The 25235-nt window shown below is 42.6% G+C and overlaps 2 protein-coding genes across 2 annotated transcripts in view; both read left to right on the forward strand.

The window, feature by feature from the left end:
- Window positions 1–943, forward strand: part of LOC115077587 (vomeronasal type-2 receptor 26-like) — a 33680-nt gene extending 32737 nt beyond the window's left edge. Inside the window, exon 5 of the mRNA XM_029579883.1 lies at window positions 48–943. Coding sequence (XP_029435743.1) covers window positions 48–943 — 896 coding nt within the window. The remainder of the gene's footprint in view (window positions 1–47) is intronic.
- Window positions 944–14653: 13710 nt separating this feature from the next.
- Window positions 14654–25235, forward strand: part of LOC115077589 (olfactory receptor 13D1-like) — a 31853-nt gene continuing 21271 nt past the window's right edge. Inside the window, exon 1 of the mRNA XM_029579884.1 lies at window positions 14654–15236. Coding sequence (XP_029435744.1) covers window positions 14654–15236 — 583 coding nt within the window. The remainder of the gene's footprint in view (window positions 15237–25235) is intronic.

Below are 25235 nucleotides of genomic sequence, written 5' to 3' on the forward strand. Positions count from 1 at the left end.
TAAAATAGATAATTGCAATACACTAAAGAAATATTCTTCTTTTGCAGATCTGGACAAATGTACAAGGTGTCCAGAAGATCAGTGGTCCAATAAGGAGAGGAATTCCTGCATCCTAAAAGCTGTGAATTACTTGTCCCATGAAGAACCTTTGGGAATAGCTTTGACTCTTATCAGCATGTTCTTATTTCTCATCAATGTTACCGTTTTGGGAATCTTCATTTATTATAAAGACACTCCCATAGTGAGAGCAAACAATCGGGACCTTAGCTACATTCTCCTTGTCTCTCTCATGCTCTGCTTCCTGTGCTCCTTGATTTTCATCGGCCGCCCTGATCAGGTGATCTGCATCCTCCGACAGACTGCCTTTGGGATCATTTTCTCCATTTCTCTCTCCTCTATACTGGCAAAAACAGTTATTGTTATCATGGCCTTCCAAGCTACCAGACCAGGAAGCAAGCTTCGGAAATGGATGGGTTCCAGGCTCTCAAACACTATAGTTCTTTCCTGTTCCCTTCTTCAAATTGCTTTTTGCATTTTTTGGTTAGGAACTACTCCCCCCTTCCCACATCTTAACATTGGATCAGAAATTGGAACCCTTTTAATTGAGTGTAATGAAGGGTCAGTCTTTGCATTTTATTGTGTTCTGGGTTATCTGGGATTTCTGGCTGGTATCAGCTTCATTCTAGCTTTCCTAGCACGAAATCTACCTGACAGATTCAATGAGGCCAAGTACATCACCTTCAGCATGCTGGTGTTCTGCAGTGTTTGGGTGTCCTTCATCCCAACCTACCTGAGCACCAGGGGCAAGTACATGGTGGTGGTGGAGGTATTTGCTATTCTGGCTTCCAGTGCTGGACTGCTGGGCTGTATATTTATTCCCAAGTGCTACACTATTCTGCTAAGGCCTGATAGGAACATCAGGAAGCACCTCATGGAAGCTTAATTCTTAAGATAGCAAAGTTAATACTGTGACAATCAACATTATTTGAATTCATATTATTCCTTGAAATGTGATAATTGATCAGCAATATATTCTAATATAACCATATCAAGTCCAAATATATAAGTGGAGAGGAGAGAACCTTGGGTTAGAAAGAGAACATGATGGCAGATGGCCAATTCAGTCTGCCTATCCACATCTGTTCAGCTTCATAATCCTTTCCCCTTCCTCAAAGATCATCTGTGCTTGTCCCATGTTTTCTTGAAATTTGATACTCTCCTTGTCACCACCACGGCTTCCACAGATAGGTTGCTCTATGTGTCCACCACTCTTTCTGTAAAGAAATATTTCCTTAAGTTATTCCCTTCAACCCCCTTTCACACTTGTCCTATGACAATGTGACAACGTTTTCTTTCTGCTGAAAGAAGCTCACCTCATCTGTATTTATTCCTTGAGGTTTTTAAATGCCTTTGTCATATCTTTCCTGGGATAGGCGCCTCCAGTCCTATTGTGCCAGAAGGTGTTTACAGGATACCAACAAGGAATATTCAAGAGATACATATGCACACAGTAGAGACAGTGCATGCAAATTTATGTCATGCATATTCATTGTGGATATCTGGAAAACTAGATCTGTTTTGGCATGCCATGATTACAGTTGCCTAACATTGGTATACATGTTTAGATCTTTAAATATATCCCCATATGCATTTTTTTTAAATTGAATTTCCAAATAAAAACACTTGTACCAGAAAAATGAGATCCATAACATGGAAAGTATTCCATTAATAATTATTTACCAATAAGAAACATATCAAATATCTTCACATATCGCCAGTAGGAAAAAGAGAGACCAATGGTTCTTCAGAGAAAGAAAGGGGAAATAAGAAAAAAGGAATTTCCAGAAGTATCCCTTACTTTAACTTAGCAGACACCCCACAAAATACAATATTAGGAGTGTGAATCCAGATAAGCTCTTAACTGAGAAAGCTCAAAGAACAAATATTTAGAATTTTGAAAATAAAGAAAGGATTTTCATGGATATCTTAGGCTGAATCTAGCACCTCGCAACACAATCTCCTCTCTCATTAAGAGAAATTTATTTCACCATTCTTGAGTGGGCTTAGTTAGGTTGATAGATGCAGATCATCTGCAAATGAAATAATTGTGATTGAATATGAAAAAAACATCTCAAAACTGAATTTCTTTCTGAAACAAAAGCAAAAGTAACAAATAATGTCCTTCTTGTCTGAATAACAGTTTCTTGAGTAAGTTCCAGAATATCAGAGATGGCTCCCAGGATTTAATTCCTTAGAAAAAGGCAAATAATAAATTCTTGTTATAGCTGGAACCGCTTCATTAGGAAATTTCAGAATCTGAGTTAGGTAATTTTTAAATAAATCCTTTGGAGACATCAGATTTAGGTATGGAAAATTCAAAACCCTTAAGTTCAAAATTGTCAAAGAATTCTCCATATTTTCCAATTTTTTTGAGTAGATATCAGATTGAATCAGTTTACTCTGAACTGCAAAAAGAAGAATATTTATTTAGTGTATTCCACTTTAATGAATAGAAACCACATCTACCTATCTCCAGCCCTCCTTAAACCTAAAATGTGTGAACCCGGCATCTTCTCTGTCTTACCCCATGTTGACTAGGTGGGTGTGAGACGAGGTAAATAATATTTTTGTAAACATTTGTTTTTTAATATGTTTAAATGCAATAGTCAGAAGTTTAGAGAGATATATGTGTATATATATATATATATACACACATTGGTATATACATACACATTTTGGGGCGGATTTTAAAAGCCCTGCTCGCGTAAATCCGCCCGGATTTACGCAAGCAGGGCCTTGCGCGCCGGCGCGCCTATTTTCCATAGGCCTGCCGGCGCGCACAGAGTCCCGGGACTCGCGTAAGTCCTGGGGTTTTTTGTCGGGGGCATGTCGGGGGCGGGGCCGATCAACGCTGCGTTTTGGAGGCGGGACGCAGCGTTTCGGGGGCGGGACGTGGCATTTCGGGGGCGAGGTTTCGGCCAGGGGCAGTCCGGGGGCGTGGCCGCGCCCTCCTGAATCGCCCCGGGTTTCGTCTCGGCGCACCAGCGGCCCGCTGGTGTGCGCAGATTTACTTCTCCCTCCGGGAGGCGTAAATCCGCGGACAAAGGTAGGGGGGGGTTTAGATAGGGCCGGGGGGGTGGGTTAGGTAGAGGAAGGGAGGGGAAGGTGAGGGGAGGGCGAAAGAGAGTTCCCTCCGAGGCCGCTCCGATTTCGGAGCGGCCTCGAAGGGAACTCTCGGAGGGCCACTCTCGGAGGGCGATTACGCCATCTTTTGATGGCGTAATCGCATATCTCACATAACCCAACAAGGCCTTGTTTCACCTATATGGCTTCTTCAGGGGAACTTTTATTTTCAAACGAAACCATCAGCTATTAGGGATGTGCAGAGCAAAAGTTTATGTTCATAAGTCCATAAGTTGAAAGGGGGTCCCATTTGCGGTCAGTATGGACATATGGAGAATTCCATAAGTTGAGTCTATGTCCATACGTGCAAATAAAAATTTAAACCCCTCACCCTCCTTAATCCCTCCCCCAAGACTTACCAAAACTCCCTGGTGGTACAGCAGGGAGTCAGGACGCCATTTCTGAAATCCTTTGCGAGGAGCACGTGACGTCGGCGTCACGTCGGAGTGACGTGGCGTCACGTGATTCCCCGCGCGATCGCTCCGGGACCCTCGTTGCACCCAAAAGGAACTTTTGGCCAGCTTGGGGGGGGTCAGGAGGCCAGCCTTTTTCTACAGATTCAGATGCACTGGAGAAACGATGAGCATAGATTTGAAAATTCCATGCACAGGCATCGTTTTCTATCCCTCAACACGAACAGCCCACCAAGAACAGCCAAGCAAAGTGGCTAAAAAAAAGGGCATCTAGTAAACACGGGTGGTAATATTTAACTGGCCTGCAGCACAAAATTATCACAAGCTCAGGTCTAGCCAGCAAACTGTGGAAGTTAACTTGCTAGGTCCTTCTGGTACATACAGGTCCTTTAACCCAAAAATGTTCTTTTCCATAACAAGATCTCTTACAGTTTTATGTGCTCATCTTAACATTGTTAACAAGAAAATAATGTGTAATGGTCACCATCTACCTCTTGATTACATTATTTCTACATGATAATTGTCCAGTTCAAAATGAGCTACAATCTCTTCCCTCTCTCATCCATCAAGCAAAGAGCAGAGATGTTAACACAGAGAATTTGTGCTGCCACCCAGAATTAAAATTGGGCAGGTAATATTTGATTGCTTGGTGCTTGCTATTCCCTCCAAGACAGCTTTGCCCCTGTTCTTCCAGTTGCAACATAAACAACAGTCCTCGGAGGGAAAATGGTATTGCAAGTCCTAAAGCCAAGGGTAGAGATTTTTCGGTGTTCTTCCGCTGTCCTCAGGGACAGTTCCCAAAAGGGTTTTGAAATATAGTTAAGCATCCCTGCCTGTGCCCTGTGAATGAACAGATAATGGTGCAAGGGGCCTTTCACCTTGCAGGTAAGAGAAAACATAATTCCTTATGTAAATTGTTGTGCTTGAAGCTGGGTTCAATGCTGTCTGTGCAAAATTAGAAATAAAATGAAGACTTCATGGCTACAAGTTTGGAAGTTAATCTCACTCTTTCTGGAATACTAAAAACCAGCTGATTTATTTATTTTAATATTTATCATCTGTCCATAACACAGATGTGCTAAGCGAAGTAAAGAGGAAAAGAAACAATCCATCAGTATATCATCAGCCTCTCTCGTGGCAGCGGGCAAGGCATTTCAACAGAAAATGCACGACTTCTGCTGCTAACCAAAGAAGCAGTTTTAGGTGATGGGGCTAGACGTAGATTTTTCTCACTAGATTGGAGGGATCATCCTGTAACATAAGGTGTCAACAAAGATTTGAGATAAACTGGTTCTTTATGCTTTAATATCTTAAAAATTAACAATAAAACTGCAATGCCAGCAACCAGTGGAGATCTTTTATCACTGGTGTGAAATGTTAATTCTGCCACTATGTACAATCATACTATAAATAAATAAACTGTATATTATGACCTATTAATCAATATCATAAACTAGAAAACATCATAAACTCAAACTGATGTTAAAGTGCTTCTATATAATTTTGTGTTTTTGTGCATGGAAACCTCATAAAATGAGAGAGCTTTCTCTGTTTCAAGAATAGCTCTCATTACTGCCCGTTTTGCAGTGTTTAAATATTTAGGTTGTTCCTAAGGCAGTCTATATTTTGCAAGGATAAATGTCCTTTTTGCTACTAAAAATGTTCTAAAAAAATCTTGAAAAATCCATTAACAAATATCAGTATAGTGAATATGTGTGGAAACCGATGATTGAAACATAACACAGTCTCAAGTGATGCGTTTGACTGTAAAGCAAAAATATTTAAACACTGCAAAAACGGGCAATACAAGAGCTATTCTTGAAACAGAGAAATCTCTTTCAGACTATCTGCAATCAGGCAGGCAGCGGAATTCTGTACAATTCTGGTTGTTTCACCAGAACAAGAAATAAGCATGGCTTTTGAAAGTTAATTAATTCCACCCTCTCATTTTTCCAGATATTTGAACAAGTAAAGCAGAAAATAAGTATTATAATAGCTCAGGCTCAAAAGATTGCTGGCTTATTGTCATTATTTATCAATAGAAAATGCTTTCAATCTGGAGACATTTTTCTCTGGAATGTGGTTAGGATAAAAATCTATTTTGAGTAAGGATTGATGCTAGGTAAAGCGTAGCAGAACATGATCTACAGGCAAGGTCCATCCGGACCAATTTCTCATGTGAAACTTTCTCCACTAAGCCTGTGGAACTCAGACTTTTCCACTCAAAACCCAACATTCAATCCTATGATATGGCAGAAATCACCTGCAATTAAAAGGCTTATGAAAATACCAACCAGAGAGCACCTGAAGCATTAGACTTTAATGAAGAAGTTGCTGTTCTTTCGAACTCAGGATATTTCAGAAGGTAAATGCACATTTCTCATTCCAAATCTTCCTCCCGGCCCTTACCTCTTTCCCATGTTAGCTTCCCTTCACAATCCAATGGGAGCATTGAGAGGAGAGGATCACCTTGCTGGTGACTGAAAAGAATTGGTGAAATTTTTTTAAAAAGTATTAGTGAGAAGTAAACTATTGGGGTATATTATTTAGTGTGTTCATATGTCTGTATTGACGGAGTAGTAGTCAGAAAGGCAGGCAATAAACAGAAGTTTCTGTGTTTTGTATTACATACGTAGTTAGAAAGGCAGGTAAAAAAAAAAGTTTGTGTGTTTTTGTATTAAATAGGTAGAAAAGCAGGAAAAACAAGAAGTTTGTGTGTTTTGTATTAAATAGGTAGTCAGAAAGCCAGGCAAAAAACAGAAGTTTGTTTTGTATTAAACATGTAGTCAGAAAGGCAGGCAAAAAACAAAAATTCTGTGTGTTTGTATTTCCCAAACCTCCCACCCACCTCTAGCTCATCCTTTAATTTATAGGCTTGTGACACTTTCACACTAAAAAAAAAAATCAATCTTTTAACTTAAATTCTGAAATTCTCCACACCTTATCAAGAATTTAATCATTCCCTTGTAGGTGACTACCAAATATATAATAAATACACTAATACATTTAAAGGACCCTAATTGTATGCAGTCCTACTTCCATAGCAACCTAAAACTTATCTAGGACCTGAACAAATTTAAGATGAAGGCAGCAGTCCAGATGCAAGAGGGGGGCTTCCCAGTCTTTTGCATCGAGTGTCACATGTATGATTTTTTAACCGCCTGTGAGAAGTTGTACATGTGCACCTGATGCAAAGAGATCCTGGCTCTAAGAAAACGAGTCCGATCTCTGGAGGCTAGAGTGGCAGACCTGGAGGAGCTGAGGCAGACAGAGAGGTATATAGATGAGACTTTCAGGGACATAGTAGCTAAGTCCCAATTTCAGTCTAGCAGCCCTGGTGTTGCCTTGGAAGAAGAAGGTCTCATGATTAGAAAGCATCAATCTGGTACAGCAGGAAATGATCCTGTAGCAAGGACCTACTCTCCAGGTGGTGCATTGTCCTCTCACACCAAGGATGTGTCTCCTGGGCTACTGCCCAGGAAGAAAGGATTAGGTCAGCCATGTTGTTGATTCATTTATTAGGAATGTAGACAGCTGGGTGGCTGGTGGGCGTGAGGATCGCCTGGTAAGAACATAAGAACATAAGAAAATGCCATACTGGGTCAGATCAAGGGTCCATCAAGCCCAGCATCCTGTTTCCAACAGTGGCCAATCCAGGCCATAAGAACCTGGCAAGTACCCAAAAACTAAGTCTATTCCATGTAACCATTGCTAATGGCAGTGGCTATTCTCTAAGTGAACTTAATAGCAGGTAATGGACTTCTCCTCCAAGAACTTATCCAATCCTTTTTTAAACACAGCTATACTAACTGCACGAACCACATTCTCTGGCAACAAATTCCAGAGTTTAATTGTGCGTTGAGTAAAAAAGAACTTTCTCCGATTAGTTTTAAATGTGCCCCATGCTAACTTCATGGAGTGTCCCCTAGTCCTTCTACTATCCGAAAGAGTAAATAACCGATTCACATCTACCCGTTCTAGACCTCTCATGATTTTAAACACCTCTATCATATCCCCCCTCAGTCGTCTCTTCTCCAAGCTGAAAAGTCCGTAACCTCTTTAGTCTTTCCTCATAGGGGAGTTGTTCCATTCCCCTTATCATTTGGTAGCCCTTCTCTGTACCTTCTCCATGCCTACCTGGTGTGAATGTGGCGGAACTCCTGCATCACCTAGATAGGATTTTAGACAGTGCTGGGGAGGAGCCGGCTGTCGTGGTACATGTGGGCACTAACAACATAGGAAAATGTGGGAGGGAGGTTCTGGAAGCCAAATTTAGGTACAAAGCTGAAATCCAGACCCTCCAGGGTAGCATTCTCTGAAATGCTCCCTGTTTCATGTATAGGTCCCCAGAGGCAGGCAGAGCTCCGGAGTCTCAATGTGTGAATTAGACGATAGTGAAGGAAGAGGGACTAAGTTTTGTAAGGAACTGGGGAACCTTTTGGGATGGGGTGTCTTTTCTGAAGGTATGGACTTCACCTTAACCAGGGTGAAAACCAAGCTGCTGGCACTATCCTTTAAAAGGAGAGCAGCTTTTAAACTAGAACAAAGAGGAAAGCTGATAGTCACTCAGCAGCACATGGTTCAGAAGGAAGTATCTTTGAAGGATACTAATGAAGCATTAGAGTTAGGGCATCCCAACAAAGAGGTTCCATTAATAAGAAAAGTAGTCCAAGTGCCTATAATTAAAAACTCACTTGAGCTAAAAGATTCCAATTTATCCGAGAACTGAAAAGCAGAATGTTAATACAAACAAAAAACACACTTTGAAATGTCTGTATGCCAATGCCAGAAGTCTAAGAAGTAAGATGGGAGAATTAGAATGTATAGCAGTGAATGATGACATAGACTTAGGGGTAGATTTTAAAAGGTGCGCACCGATTTTATAACATGCACACACCAGCGTGTGTATGTTATAAAATCCATGGGCCACATACACATGCGTGCTGGATTTTATAATCCGTGAATGCATGTGAGTAAATGAATGCGTGCGGGGGGGGAGGGTGTCCTAATTTTAGAAAAGTATATGTGGCGACATGATCGGGCCGCTCCCTGTTCCCTCCCAGTCCGCTCCAATTAAGGAGCGGACTGGGAGGGAACTTCCAACCCCTCTACCCATACTCCCTCCCTCTTCCCCTCTCCTCCCCACCCCTTAAACCATGTCTCATACCTTTTCTTGTTTTGTTGTTTACTGCACCATTGGAGCAGAAGCAACTTGCATGCACCGGCCAACTGCCGGAGCAGGCTTCCTCAACAAAGTGGCAAATGGCTGCTGTACCAGCCACCTTCAGTCCCACCCCTCTTCACCCCCAGTCTGGACCTTTCCTTGGGCCTGGCACTTCTGCAGATAACAGGATTTACACGCATGGCTGGGCCCCTTTGAAAATGCGCGCAGCACATGCAAGGCCCAGCCACGTGCATAAACCCCCATTTTTTACGTGTGTGGCCATTAAAAATGTGGCTATTAATTGGCATCGTCAGAGACATGGTGGAAAGAGGCAAGCAATGGGATAGTGCTATAACAGGGTAAAAATTATATCACAATGCAGAGAGGAGCCTCTTGGTGGGTGGCAGTTGGCACTTTATGTCTGGGATGCCATAGATTCCAACAGGATAAAGACCCTGCATCGACTAAATGTACAATCAAATCTTTATGGGTAGAAACCCTTTGTGTGTTGGGAAGAGTATAGTGATAGGAGTTAGGGGTGTGCATTCGTTTGTAATGTATCGCGAATCCGCAAAGTATATGGCCAGATTGTGTTGTATTCGTTGCGTCGTGGAAACGTTATTCGCGATTTCCCAGAATATAACAATCGTGGCCGAATCATTTGGCCGTCGAAATGGCAATTTTAAACCAACCCCCCACCTTCCTGACACCCCCCCCAGACTTGCCTAAATTCCCTGGTGGTCCAGCGGGGTCCCATAGTTTCTGCTGCCCTCCCTTCGTTGGCTTCCGGCACCATCTTGTGCTCCTACCATGTGACAGGGGCTGACCAATGGCAGCGGTAGCTCCTGTGACATAGTAAGGGCAAAGGCTATTGCACCATTTTGATTACTGGCAGCCGATGGCCTGAGTGCAGGAGGTCACTCCCAGACCCCTGCTGGACCACCAGATATTTCTGGCAAGTCTTGGAGACCTTCCTGAACCCCACAAGGACTTGCCAAATATCCAGCGGGGGTCCAGGAGCGACCTCCTCCACTCGGGCCATCAGCTGTCAGTATTTAAAATGGCGCCGATAGCTTTTGCCCTTACTATGTCACAGGGGCCTACAGAGATTTGTGTCTCTGTCTAATAAAGAATTGTTACGCTTGGGCTCCAGTCAGGAGTCGTGAACACCACCCAGCAGGGTGGCTCCAGGTGGAGAGAGACAGGAATGGCTAGAAAACAGTGTCTGGTCCAGGCTGGGTCAGGGCAGGCAGCAAGTAGCAGTGTCTGGTCCAGGCTGGGTCAGGGCAGGCGGCAAGTAGGCAGTGTCTGGGTCTAGGCTGGGTCAGGGCAGGCGGCAAGTAGTAGTGTCTGGTTCAGACTGGGTCAGGGCAAGGCAGGTCAGAAGGCCCGTAGGCCACACCACACACAGAAGGACGGTAGGCCACACACAGTAAGCAGGCGCAAGGCAGTCAGAAGGCCCGTAGGCCACACACACACAGAAGGCCCGTAGGCCACACACCGTAAGCAAGGCAAGGCAGAGAAGGCCCGTAGGCCACACACACACAGAAGGCCCGTAGGCCCCCACACCGTAAGCAGGGCAAGGCAGGTCAGAAGGCCCGTAGACCACACACACACAGAAGGCCCGTAGGCACACACACCATAAGCAGGGCAAGGCAGAGAAGGCCCGTAGGCCACACCACACACACAGAAGGCCCGTAGGCCACACACCGTAAGCAAGGCAAGGCAGAGAAGGCCCGTAGGCCACACACACACAGAAGGCCCGTAGGCCACACACCGTAGCAGGGCAAGGCAGGTCAGAAGGCCCGTAGGCCACACACACACAGAAGGCCGGTAGGCCACACAAGGCAAGCAAGACAAGGCAAGGAATAAGGCCCGAAGGCGGCGCCAAGGCAAGCAAGGCAAGGAATAAGGCCCGAAGGCCGCGCAAGGCAAGGCAAGGAATAAGGCCCGAAGGCCGCGCAAGCAAGGCAAGGCAAGGAATAAGGCCCAAAGGCCGCGCAAGGCAAGGGAAGGTCCAGGGACCAAATGCACAGCAAGCAATGAAGGCTAGAGCAGGAGCCCAGGCGAGCTCGATGCCGAAGCACTGAGGGGAACTGTCAGGCAGGATTATAAGGGACAGCCCAGAACATAGAGAGGAGAAGGGAGATGGACTGGGCCTGTCAGGAGATCCAGCTCTAGAGGGACCCCTGGTGGTGAGGCGGTTGCACAGCAGCCATAGCCGTAACAAGAATCCAGATCGGACATTTGGCTTCTAATTCTGTATTTTCGCCTCAGGGATCTGTACATTGACTGGTGCCTTTTAATATATGTATAAATGATCTGTAAAGGGGTACAACATGTGAGGTGATCACATTTGTGGATGGTACAAAATTATGCAGCATAGTTAAGTATCAAATGGATTGTAATAAATTGCAGAGGGACCTTGCGAGACTGGAAGATTGAGCTTCCAAATAGCAGATGAAATTTAACATGGCAAGTGCAAAGTGATGCATGTAGGGGAAAATGGCCCTTACTGTAGTTACACAAATTCTATCTTGGGAGTTACCATCCAGGAAAGATGGATAATACATTGAAATTGTCAGCTTAGAGTGCTGTGGCGATCAAAAAAGCAAATAGAATGTTAGGAATTATTAAGAAGGGAATTGCAAATAAAATGATGGATGTCATAATGCATCTGTATCACTCCATGGTGAGACAGCATCTTGAATAATGGGTGACATTCTAGTTGCCGCATCACTGGAGAAAGTGCAGAGAAAGGCAACCAAGATTATAAATGGCATGGAATGGCTGCCCTTCTAGGAAAGGCTAAGGAGGTTAGGGCTGTTCCGTTTGGAGGGGGGATATGTTAGAGGTATACAAAATCTTGAAAGGACTTGAGCATGTTAATGTAAATTGGGTATTTACTCTCTCAGATAATAGAAGGACCAGAGGGCACTCCATGAAGTTAACAGTAGTTCATTTAAAAAAAAATTGAAGAACCTTTTTTTTTTCCTCAGTGCATAGTTAAGCTCTGGAATTCATTGCCAGAGGATTTGGTTACAGCAGGTAGTGTAACTGGATATAAAAAAAAGGTTTGGATAAGTTCCTAGAGGATAAATCCATAAACTGCTCTTATTTAATAAGCAATAGCAGCTTGAGTTTTATTTAATGTTTGGGATCCTGCCAGGTACTTGTGACTTGGATTGGGCCACTGTTGGAAACAGGATGCTGTGCTTGATGGACCCTTGGTCTGACCCTGTATGGCATATCTTATGCTCATAAGAACATAAGAACATAAGAAATTGCCATGCTGGGTCAGACCAAGGGTCCATCAAGCCCAGCATCCTGTTTCCAACAGAGGCCAAAACCAGGCCACAAGAACCTGGCAATTACCCAAACACTAAGAAGATCCCATGCTACCGATGCAATTAACAGCAGTGGCCATTCCCTAAGTAAAATTGATTAATAGCCATTAATGGACCTCTCCTCCAAGAACTTATCCAAACCTTTTTTTGAACCCAGCTACACTAACTGCACTAACCACATCCTCTGGCAACAAATTCCAGAGCTTTATTGTGCGTTGAGTGAAAAAGAATTTTCTCCAATTAGTCTTAAATGTGCTACTTGCTAACTTCATGGAATGCCCCCTAGTCCTTCTATTATTTGAAAGTGAAAATAACTGAGTCACATCTACTCATTCAAGACCTCTCATGATCTTAAAGACCTCTATCATATCCCCCCTCAGCCGTCTCTTCTCCAAGCTGAACAGCCCTAATCTCTTCAGCCTTTCCTCATAGGGAAGCTGTTCCATCCCCTTTATCATTTTGGTTGCCCTTTTCTGTACCTTCTCCATCGCAACTATATCTTTTTTGAGATGCGGCGACCAGAATTAAACACAGTATTCAAGGTGTGGTCTCACCATGGAGCTCTTTTGATCATACTCTTAAACTCCCCCTTCACGACTTCCAAATTTCAGGAGCCAGGAAGAGAAGAATCAGCAGCAAACATGCACACAGGAGGGGTAAGAAAGTGACCCTGCCCAGGAGTTCACATCATAAAGAGTATGGCTAGACAGAGAAGGGAGAGCTCAAGACCAACTGAGAGAAACAATTTTTTTTCTTACAAACTCCAGTGTGAAGGATCTGCACTAATTTAAGGTGAAATCTGACTGATACCTCTTCCACAGAGGGGTTCACCAATACAAAAGAGGTATCTGTAGCTGAAAATAACATCAGTCCTCAGAAGGATGGGAGAAATGCAAAAGTAGAAATGGGTATTACTGTGGATAATCTTTTATTGCACTGGGGAACTCTGTCACTGTATCTATAGTGTGGTATAACACTGCAACCAAGATATTCTGTCAGGAATAATGATATGTTTTAGTAATTTTAATAATGAAGATATATTTATTTTCTGTCATTCCACAGGATTCCTGTATAACTTAGAGTTTAATAATCCAAAGATACAGAAGCATTGCCAAGAACTGTGTTGATGTAACACTATCCAAAGTGGAGAGGAAAGAAGGAACACTGTGAATAATAAATGTAAGAATAATATTTAGATAAATTTGAGTAATCAATAAAATTATTTATTAATTAATAATGAAGCCAATATTCAAATAGAGTTGTCATACCCATATGGAAAGAATTAGTGTTGGGGTGTTCTAGAGGTAACAGTTAACTTTAGGTGGTTAATGCTGATATTTAGAGCTATTCGGGTAAAGTTACCACATTTGGATGTGCCAGATTGCTGTTGTAAAGTTGGCCAGATATCCATCAATTTAACTTCAAATTCAGCCAGGTATATTCAGGAGAAATCGTATCAGTTCCATGGGATATTCAAATAAAATTAGCTGGATAGCATTCCTGCTCCCTACCTTACCCAATATGGACCTCAGTTTTTATAATCTAATTAAAATTGGTTTAATTGAAAAATAAAATGATGACCTGAAAACCCAAAGTCTTAATGAAACATTGATTGATTTCTCACTGACCTTGTGAAGAACACTTACCTCTCTCTCATTTAGGGTGTCATTCATCAAATCACGTTAGGGCCCTAATGCCCACAATAATGCCATTACGCAAATGATAAATAACACTTCGCAAGATGTGTATGCAAACTTAAAAAATGTATTCAACTAGGAGGAGTTTAGGGTGGAGTTTATGAAAATGAGGGGTGGTTAAGGTTGCATGTGACTGTATAATGCACGTGATCACAGAATTTGATGCCAGAAATAGCTACACCTTTTTTCCTGGCATTATCATTGCAATAGCTGTATGTTAAACCCAAAACGGGATTTATCACAAATCATGTTTCGGGGGAGGGAGGGGGGAGAGACTGAGAGAGAACCTCTGTGGGTGCCCACTGATTTCTGAACATTTATACCACTGTAAGATGTGGCATAATGAACTCGGGGTAAGGTTTGTGGGGTGAGTTGGGGTTTAGGAGGCAGTTTAACATGCACAGTGATGCATACAAACAGCACAGTTACCTTCAGTGAAGATTTAATGTGATTTGGAGGGATGGAAGGTGTAAGAAGAGTAGGTTTTCACCATGTTCTCTCTACTTAGCTTGATTGCAGCTAGGTAGAGAGTGCATCAAGTTAGGTAGAGGGGATATGGTACAAATCTACTCTTCTTTCACCTTCCATCCCTCCCAAATCACATTAAATTTTCCATGAAGGTTGCCAGTGCTACCTCTTACAGTACCAAAATGGGTAGCTTGCGATGTGAAATTTTTGTGGGTGTGAAGAGGTACCACTAAAATTACCATGCCCCTTTTTTTATCGCGGGGATACTATTTTGTGCGGAATATATAGCAATGATGAATCTAGGCCTTAGTGTTAGTGGTTTGTGATTTCTTTAAATTGTCTCTTTTCTTCCTGTTTCGGCAAACCATCAGTACAAGGAAAATGCAGAGTGGAAACCAAACCCAGGTCACAGAATTCCTCATTCTTGGAATTCCAGAATATCCCAATCTTCAAGTTTTGTTCTTTGTGGTCTTTCTGTCCATTTACCTGGTCACGGTGATGGGGAATCTCATAATTTTGGCATTAATGTCTATTGATTTACGCCTCCACAAACCCATGTACTTCTTCCTCAGCAACCTGGCCCTCCTGGACATCTGCTTAACCTCCAGCACTATCCCAAAAATGCTGGCAATCTTTCTCATGGACAATAAAGCTATTTCTTTTAAAGCATGCATGGTCCAGCTTTATCTGCTTATGTCTTTCCTTAGTGTGGAATTCTATCTACTCACTGCCATGGCATATGACCGCTACGTGGCCATCTGCAACCCCTTACACTATGCAGTTGTCATGAACAAGAGGGTTTGCGTTCTGCTGTCTGCTGGTTCCTGGATAATTGGGTTTCTGGATCCACTACCACACAGTGTGTCCATTTCTCATTTCTCTTTCTGTGGGGAAAATATTATCAACCATTTATTTTGTGACTTCCAGACAATGCTGAAACTCTCATGCAGTGACACTTCCACAAGTAAACTGACGATGCTCACATTAAACTTGGGCTTGGCCTTGGTTTGCATATTGCTCATCCTGACATCCTATGTTGAAATCATTTTGGCCATCTTGAAAATCCAATCCATGGAGGGAAGGCGTAAGGCCTTCTCCACTTGCTCCTCTCACATCATAGTTGTTAGTATATACTCTGGAACTGTATTTTTTGCATACATGAGACCCCTGTCCATGAATACCAGGCCAGTTGACAAGCTCCTTGACTCTCTGTACAACAGTCTGATCCCCATGATGAACCCCATCATTTACAGTCTAAGGAACAAAGACATTAAAGCTGCACTGATAAAAATTATGTGGGGGAGAAGGGGAGAATGAGAACTAGAAACATTACATGTAAGAATGTGGTATTTAGCAGTGAAGGATATGGATTCAATATGAACCACTGTACAATTTGGAGCAACCATAAACAATGAAAAACAGATACTTTGAGGAGATTTCTAGATATGTCATCAAATGTTCTAATTTCATAAAACTCTTCTGCATTTTCAACACAATCATCTTATTTAGGGATGTGCAGAGCAAAATTTTATGTTCATATTTTTTATGTCCGAAAGGGGGTCCCACTTGCGGCCAATATGGACATAAAAAAAATCCAATGAGTTGGGTATATGTACATATGTGCAAAAAAAAAAATTTAAACCCCCTCACCCTCCTTAATCCCCCCCCCAGACTTACCACAACTCCCTGGTGATAGAGCGAGGACTGAGGACGTCATTCTGCAATCCTTGGCGAGAAGCATGTGACGTCGGTGGCACGTCGAGTGACGCGGCGTCACGTGATTCCCGGCTCGTTCGCGCCGGACGGCTCGTTCGGCCCAAAAGAACTTTTGGCCAGCTTGGGGGGGCCTCCTGACCCCCTCAAGCTGGCCAAAGTTCTTTTTGGGCCGAACGAGCCGTCCGGCGCGAACTTGCCGGGAATCACGTGACGTCGCGTCTGAGTGACGCGGGCGCCACGTGATTCCCGGCGAGTTCGCGCCGGACGGCTCGTTCGGCCCAAAAAGAACTTTTGGCCAGCTTGGGGGGGCCTCCTGACCCCCCCAAGCTGGCCAAAAGTTCTTTTTGGGCCGAACGAGCCGTCCGGCGCGAAGGAGCCGGGAATCACGTGACGCCGGCGTCACTCGACGTGCCGCCGACGTCACATGCTTCTCGCCAAGGATTGCAGAAAGAAATGGCGTCCTCACTCCATCACCAGGGAGTTGTGGTAAGTCGGGGGGGGGGGATTAAGGAGGGTGAGGGGGTTTTATATTTTTATTTTGGCTCAACAATCGCGATTTCCCACATATCGAACATATCTATGTTCGATATGTGGGAAATCCGATCGTTTATGTCGAATCAATTTTTTAAGTAAAAAAAAAATATGAGTTTGCGTTTTACTAATGCGGTCAATCCGAATGCACACCTTGCTTGCTATCTCCATCTTTTCAATCAACACATCCTAAAAGTTTTTGGGAACTTGCTAGCTACTTATAGCCTGGATTGCCCTCTGTTAGAAACAGGATGCTGAGCTTTATGGACCCTTGGTTTGACCCAATATGGCAATTTCTTATGTTCTTATATGGTATCTGACATCAATGAGTTGTAGATCATTTTAAAGCTCTAGAGCTGAAAAATAAATTATAAAATTTCAATTTGTAAAGAGCTTTGACATAAAAATTCAATGCATTATAATTTTAAATAGATAACAGATATATAAATTATGGGTATAATTTTCAAAAGGATTTACGGGCTTAAAACTGGATTTTACAAGTGTAAATGCACTTTAAGTGGTACATTTTACAACAGTTGTTCACATAAATAGGCCCATATATGCGAGTATATGGGCTGAGCGCAAGCAGCATTATTTGAAAATGGCAATGTATGTGTATATATTAGGGATGTGCAGCAGGGACAGATTTGTCCCATTCGGTATTCATATTCAGCGGGACCCAAATCTATTGCATCCGTTCTCACTGGACCCCGATCCATTCATTAGTTACATATGTATTTGTTTAAAAAAAATCCCCCATCCCAACCCTTTAAATTTAATTTACTACAACCCCCCACCCTCCTGACCCTCCCAAGACTTGCCAAAAGTACCTGGTGGTCCAGCGGGAGTCCTGGAACGATCTCCTGCACTCGGGCTGTCGGCTGCCAGTATTCAAAATGGTGCAGATAGCCCTTGCCCCTTACTATGTCACAGGGGCTACCAGTGCCATTGGTCAGCCCCTGTCACATGAAAGGAGCAATGGACGGCTGATCTCCCCAAGTCTTGCAAGTGCATGGGACTCCTGACCTCCCCAAGACTTGCCAAAGTCCCTGGTGGTCCAGCGGGGGTCCTGGAGTGATCTCCTGCAATCGGGGCCATCAGCTGCCAGTATTCAAAATGGCACAATAGCCTTGCCCTTACTATGTCACAGGGGCTATTGGCGCCATTTTGAATACTTGCAGCCGACGGCCCAAGTGCAGGAGAATGCTCGAGGACCCCCACTGGACCACCAGGGACTTTTGGAAAGTTTTGGGGGGTCAGGAGGGTGGGGGGTTTATTCGTTAGTGATACGGTGTATTCGTGGGGGTTCGCCATACGTTTTGTGACCCCCACGAATATAACGAATATGGCATATGCATTGTGGATTACCAATATGTTGCAAACGAATGCACACCCCTAGTATATATACATATGGGCAAGCAAGAGAACGGGAGTAAGATTGTGTTAGCAGAGGGATGGAGCATTCTGAGGCACGTCCAACATTTTACATACATAAATCATGATTTTAAAAGCTAAGAATAAAATGTGTTGGGCTCTTAGCTGTACATATTACTTCTGCTCTTTTACAGGTATAACTCAAAATAATACTCATTATAAACAAAAACTGACTGAGTGAGGGGTCTGGGTAAAACTAGGGGAGGACAGGTTAAAAAACAGAGGAATCTTGATGACCTAGATATACACTGGGCAAATTGATGGACTAAGTGGTTAAACTTGTTATTTCCTTCACATACATGTATTCTAAAATGTGCTCACTTGCGCATTCAATAGCCGACAGAATGCATAGTTTGTGAGGAAAGATACATGTATATGTTTTCTCCCCTAACCGCTTAAAAATTATAGGCACACATATGCATGCTAGGTGCATTTTGTATTATCTGCACACTTGCGCACACAGTTGAAAATTCCATCATATGTATGCACATGCACACTCATTTTAAAGTTACTGTCTAAGGCCTGGATTTATCAAAATGCACTAAATATCGCATGCGATAGGAAAAGGGGTGTGTTTATGGTAAAGCAAGTTTGCTTACTGTAAATTGTGTATCCATAGAAAGCAGGATGGATCAGCCATGCTGTCTTGGGCTGTCCGTCAAGGCCTGGGAGGCGGAGCTTCTCAAACCTATTACACAGAGTTTAGCTCTGTGCGGCTATGCATGGATTCCTGTGCAGGAAAAGCAGATTCTCCTCAGTTTGTAATACAGTAGAACATGAACCTTAGGTGTTGTTTTGTGTGTCTGTACAGGGAGACAGGTGGGTCAGCATGGCTGATTCATCCTGCTATTTACGGAAACACCATTTACGGTAAGCAAACTTGCTTTCCCAATGATAGCAGGGCTGAATCAGCCATGCTGTCTTGGGAGTCCCAAGCTGATGGTCATGCATGTCACTGGTATGTCTTTTCCTTTGCGGATGAGCGTGACCATAGAGTGTGGACAGTCCGCAATGACTGTTTATTTAACAAGGTTGTTGAGTATTGCCCTGCCCACTTTGGCATCTTCTGATTTTTTGCTGGTCTAGGCAATAATGTGATGACCACATTGCCGCCTTACATATATCGATAGTGGAACCTGTCGAAGATGGGCAATTGAAGTGGATACTGCCCTCACTTGATGGGCATTCGGTGTGGAAGAGAAGTGAATTTCTTTCTTTTCATAACAAAATTATATGCACTATACAATCCAGTTGGATATGACTCACTTGGCAACTGGTAAGACTGGAAAATTAGGATTAAAGGTGATGAAAAGCTGAGATGGTCTAGTCTCTATGCGAGTTCTGCTCTTGTAGTAGGTTAACGCCCTTTTACAGTCCAAACGTGTGTAATAATTTTTCTCTGTCATTGTGATGTGGTCTTGGAAGAAGGTTGGAAGTTCAATGGATTGGTTAAGGAGGAAAGAATAAACTACTTTTGGTAGGAAGGAGGAATGTATGCAGAGAACTACCTTGTGATGGTAGAATTCTAGATATGGACTGTAATGTACTAAGGCTTGAATTTGCTTACTCATTGAGCTGAAGTTACTGCTACAAGGAAGACTACTTTCCAATTTAAGGTATTTATGTTAGAAGTGTCCATGGGTTTGAATGGAGGCAACATGAGCTGTTCCAACATGATGTTTAAGTCCCATGGAATTGGAGGTTTTGAAATTGGGGGCCGAAGGTGGAGAGGCCCATCATGAAACGAGAAACCATTGGGTGCGTAGAGATGGATTGACCATTATGGTGTGCATGCAAGCTGCAATTGCACTCAAGTGTACATGCACTGAAGCTGTCGCATGTCCCGCTGTGTATAATTTGTATAGGTATTCTAGCAGGCATTCTGGCGGACATTGGTGTGGATCGAAATGGTGATGTGCACACCAGGTGGCATATATTTTCCATTTGAAAATATATGCCATTTAAAAATATATCAAAAATACACAAAAGAGAGGAAAAGGATCAATGTCCAATATCAATCTCAAACCCACTTAATTGGCAAATGACAATATCATAAACAGTCCTTGCTTTAAAAGATTTACATCTGCAGCCTCTCGCCTCACAATGGGCCGCAAGCTTCAATCAGCTTATAAAGCAGAGTGTAATTCCTTTTTAATCATTTATTGTCATATTGCCTATCCCTAATCAGAACTTTATTCAAAATAATTATCACTAAACTTCATTCTAAACACCCCTAAGAAAGGTATATACCAGTATGAAAAACTTTATACTTCTCACTTTCACTTCTCACTTTTCACTCTGTTTTAACCCTAAATCTTCTGTAAAAGAATACTTAGCCAAGTCAACGTGAAATGTAAATCAAATTGTTCCCGACATGAATCACGTTTCGATTGTAAAACAATCTTCTTCAGGGGATCATTTCACAGTGCTCGTTACTTGACACAGCCAATATTCTTCAATATCCTTAAAAACAGACAAAAAAGAATTAAAAGTGCATCTAACCTTATTCCTGCCTAAATAACCACAGTTTACCCATTTTATCTATCCAAAAATTATCCACACACCTCTCATACTCAGCAGAAAAACTTACCCGGACAAACAATGTCTCACCGCTCTTGTTCAAAAATGGCGCCACAGCGTCTTCAATCCACTCAGGCGTAGCCTGCTTTTAAAGCCTACTTCCGTTGTCCACATCACCGGAAATGGTACTAACTAAAAAAGTGGTCAGAAAACTACAAATCCCATACTACCATAGGGCAAAGCAATTAATTGTCCCATACAGCTTGTGGATTAAAAATAGTAATTAACAGAACACACGAAGAGCTATACATCCCCCGCTTACCATAAAGCAATCAATTTGTTGCTTTATCAATTGTGAAAGAAACATATATTAATATACCACTTCTCACTGTTTGTTCAAAAAACAAACCAATCTATTTCTCTATTCAAACCCTTAGGGCGACAGTGTCAAAATGATATATCCATTCTGCTCTCTCCGCAAAGGTATTGTCAAAATCTCCTCCTCTACTACTGGTGTCAGCTGTTCAATGACTGCAAATCGCAATACTTCAAAAGAGTGATCACATTGTAGACAATGCTGTACCACAGGCGCCTCCAAACGTTGTCGCATCAAAGCACTCTTATGTTCAATTATGCGAGTCTTTAACACCCTTTTGGTTTTACCAATATACAGTAGCGGACATGGACACCACAAACCATATATTACCCCTTTAGATTGACAGCTCGTGAGAGACTTAAACGAAACTTGCCATGGCCAAAAAACGGAAGAAATTCTCCAGAAAAGGATTGATGACAAACACCTGCATCGATCGCATGGATAGTGACCTTTAGGCTCAACATCATGCCTCCAATTAACTGCGATTTCATCAGAAAAATCAGAATGAACCATAAGGTCCCTTAAATTTTTACCCCGCTTAAATGCAAAGCGGGGAAATTCTTGTAGCTCAGTGTGTAAGCTAACCACATGCCAATATTTTTTAATAATGTTCTGAACTAAATAAATCTGAGGTGAATATGGCAATACACACGTGGTTTTACCTGATGGTGTCTGAGTCGAAGATGGTAAAACAACTAGGGATGTGAATCATTTTAGGACGATTAAAATTATCATCAGATAATTATCATCAGATAATTATCATCAGATAATTTTAATATCGTTTTCGTACGGAAAATGGCGCCGGCCATACGCGTATGGCCGGCGCCATTTTCCGTACGAAAACGATTCGCGGTGGGAAATCGCTCCCTGACCCCCGCTGGACCTCCAGGAACTTTTGGCCAGCTTGTGGGGGGCCTCCTGACCCCCACGAGACTTGCCAAAAGTCCAGCGGGGGCCCGGAAGGACCTCCTGCCGTCCAATCGTGTTCGTCTATGGCCGCCGCCATTTTTCGCCGCCATTTGGGAAAATGCGCCGGCTGAAGACAACAAGATTGAGGAGCAGGAGCCCGTTCCGGGACCGCTGCCGTTCCGGACTGCCGCTGGACCCGCAGGTTATTTAAGTCATTTGGGGGGGGTTCGGAGGGTGGGGATTTAATTTAAAGGGTCGGGGGTGGGTTTTTAGGGGGTTTTAATGTGCCGGTTTTGCGATTTTCACGATATTTTACCCCCCCCAAACGGCAACAATACGATTCCCTCCCCCTCCCCAGCCGAAATCGATCGTTAAGACGATCGAGGACACGATTCACATCCCTAAAACAACAGGTCACGATTCACCCATCTGGCACGTTTGTATGCTTTTCTGATGATATTTAATGGATAACCTCTTTGCTGAAAATCCAAAATCAGAATTTTAAGCCTTCAACTTGTAATCTAAAAGATCTGAACAAAGCCTCCTTAATCTTAAGAACTGGCCATAAGGCAAGTTGATCTCAGATGATATGGGTGGCAACTTTCAAATCTAAGCAAGGTATTCTTGTCTGTAGGTTTGCGGTATAAAGAAAAGTTAAACCCAGTAGTATGGAGGGAAATAGAAATATCAAGATAAGGGACACATTTCTTATCAAATGTATAAGTGAATTGGATGTTGATATCACAACCATTTAACCATGTCATAAATGTCACAAATGTATCTTCATCACCCTCCCAAACTAGTAGTATATCGTCAATATACCGTCGCCAAAATTTAACATGGCTGGCAAATGGATTCACACATAGAAATTTCTCCTCAAAATCTCCCATGTAGAGGTTAGCAATGTCAGGTGCCATGGTGGCACCCATCGCGACGCCCCTACATTGTAGAAAAAACTCCTCACCAAATTTAAAGAAATTATTCCTTAAAGTAATATCAGCAAGCGCCGAGATGAATCTTGACGGCGTCCTACCAGATACATTGTTCAATTTTGAACGCACAATCTCAGATGCCTCTCTCTGTGGAATGCTGGTATAGAGCGACACTACGTCTATGGTAGCCAATGCCAGCTGAGAGTTAGGAAAGAGATGCTGGGTAGCAGTCTCTAACTGTGTCATTAAATCCGACGAATCTCGAACATAGGAGGGTAGCAATTTTACCAATGGAGCAAGAAATTTATCCACAAAAATGGATAATGGCTCCAACAACGAGCCTCTAGAAGACACTATCGGCCTACCTGGGGGTTTGATCAATGACTTATGGATTTTTGGGAGCAAATAAAGTACCGGCGTCTTCGGAAAATCAACTACTAAAAATTTTTGCTCTTTTACTGTAATCCATCGTTTCTGAACAGCCATTTCAATAAGATAATCAATCTCTAATTTAATGGCCGAAGTAGGATCGTCTGGTAATTTTAAATAATACTCGGAATCACCCAACTGCCGAGTTACTTCTTCACAATAATCTGTCACATTCATAACTACTACAGCGCCGCCTTTGTCGGCAGATTTAATTATAACAGAGTCATCATGCCTCAGCTCCATAATGGCTTTGCGTTCATCCACGGTTAAATTAGATGTATTGTTGTTAACCCGGGTGGACCTCTTTAATGCATGTAAATCTTTGAGCACTAAATCTCTGAAAGTGGCAATGGAAAAATCCATAGGTCCTGGCGGACACCATCTCGACTTGGGCGCCACTATAGAGATATCTGTAGTTTGTTCAGTGACATTGGCAAAATGTACTCGTAACCAAAGTTGTCTAATGAATCTCTGTATATGCATCTCGATGTCAAATAAATCTAAATCCAAAGTCGGCACAAAGATAAGCCCTTTCTTAAAAGCGAGACCTGGGCTTCAGACAACGCCATTGTAGATAAATTCACAACAGTAGATTCTTCTAATCCCGATCTTGTTGTGATCGAGTGACCGGACGATTCGATGTCATATTGTTGGTTGTTTGTTGCCTCGGTTCCCCGAGGCTCCCAAAAATCCATAAGTCATTGACAAACCCCAGGTAGGCCGTAGTGTTTCTAGAGGCTCGTTGTTGGAGCCATTATCCATTTTTGTGGATAAATTTCTGCTCCATTGGTAAAATTGCTACCCTCCTATGTCGAGATTCGTCGGATTTAATGACACAGTTAGAGACTGCTACCCAGCATCTCTTTCCTAACTCTCAGCTGGCTTGCTTACCATAGACGTAGTGTCGCTCTATACAGCATTCCACAGAAGAGAGGCATCTGAGATTGTGCGTTCAAAATTGAACAATGTATCTGGTAGGACGCCGTCAGATTCATCTCGGCGCTTGCTGATATTACTTTAAGGAATAATTTCCTTTAAATTTGGTTGAGGAGTTTTTTCTACAATGTAGGGGCGTCGCGATGGGTGCCACCATGGCCCTGACATGTGCTAACCTCTACATGGGAGATTTTGAGGAGAAATTTCTATGTGTGAATCCATTGCCAGCCATGTTAAATTTTGGCGACGGTATATTGACGATATACTACTCGTTGGGAGGGTGATGAAGATACATTTGTGACATTTATGACATGGTTAAATGGTGTGATATCAACATCCAATTCACTTATACATTTGATAAGAAATGTGTCCCTTATCTTGATATTTCTATTTCCCTCCATACTACTGGGTTTAACTTTTCTTTATACCGCAAACCTACAGAAAGAATACCTTGCTTAGATTTTGAAAGTGCCACCCCATATTCATCTGAGATCAAACTTGCCTTATGGCCAGTTCTAAGATTAAGGAGGCTTTGTTCAGATCTTTTTAGATACAAGTTGAAGGCTTAAAATTCTGATTTGGATTTCAGCAAAGAGGTTATCCATTAAATATTCATCAGAAAAGCATACAAACGTGCCAGATGGGTGAATCGTGACCTGTTGTTTTTTACCATCTTCGACTCAGACACCATCAGGTAAACCACGTGTGTATTGCCATATTCACCTCAGATTTATTTAGTTCAGAACATTATTAAAAAATATTGGCATGTGGTTAGCTTACACACTGAGCTACAAGAATTTCCCTGCTTTGCATTTAAGCGGGGTAAAAATTTAAGGGACCTTATGTTCATTCTGATTTTTTCTGATGAAATCGCAGGTTACTTGAGGCATGATGTTGAGCCTAAAGGTCACTTTCCATGCGATCGATGCATGTGTTTGTCATCAATCCTTTTTCTGGAGAATTTCTTCCGTTTTTTGGCCATGACCACAGTTTCGTTTTAAGTCTCTCACGAGCTGTCAATCTAAAGGGGTAATATATGGTTTGTGGTGTCCATGTCCGCTACTGTATATTGGTAAAACCAAAGGGTGTTAAAGACTCGCATAATTGAACATAAGAGTGCTTTGATGCGACAACGTTTGGAGGCGCCTGTGGTACAGCATTGTCTACAATGTGATCACTC

Source organism: Rhinatrema bivittatum, chromosome 16, assembly GCF_901001135.1.
Source record: "Rhinatrema bivittatum chromosome 16, aRhiBiv1.1, whole genome shotgun sequence".
Lineage (NCBI taxonomy): Eukaryota > Metazoa > Chordata > Amphibia > Gymnophiona > Rhinatrematidae > Rhinatrema > Rhinatrema bivittatum.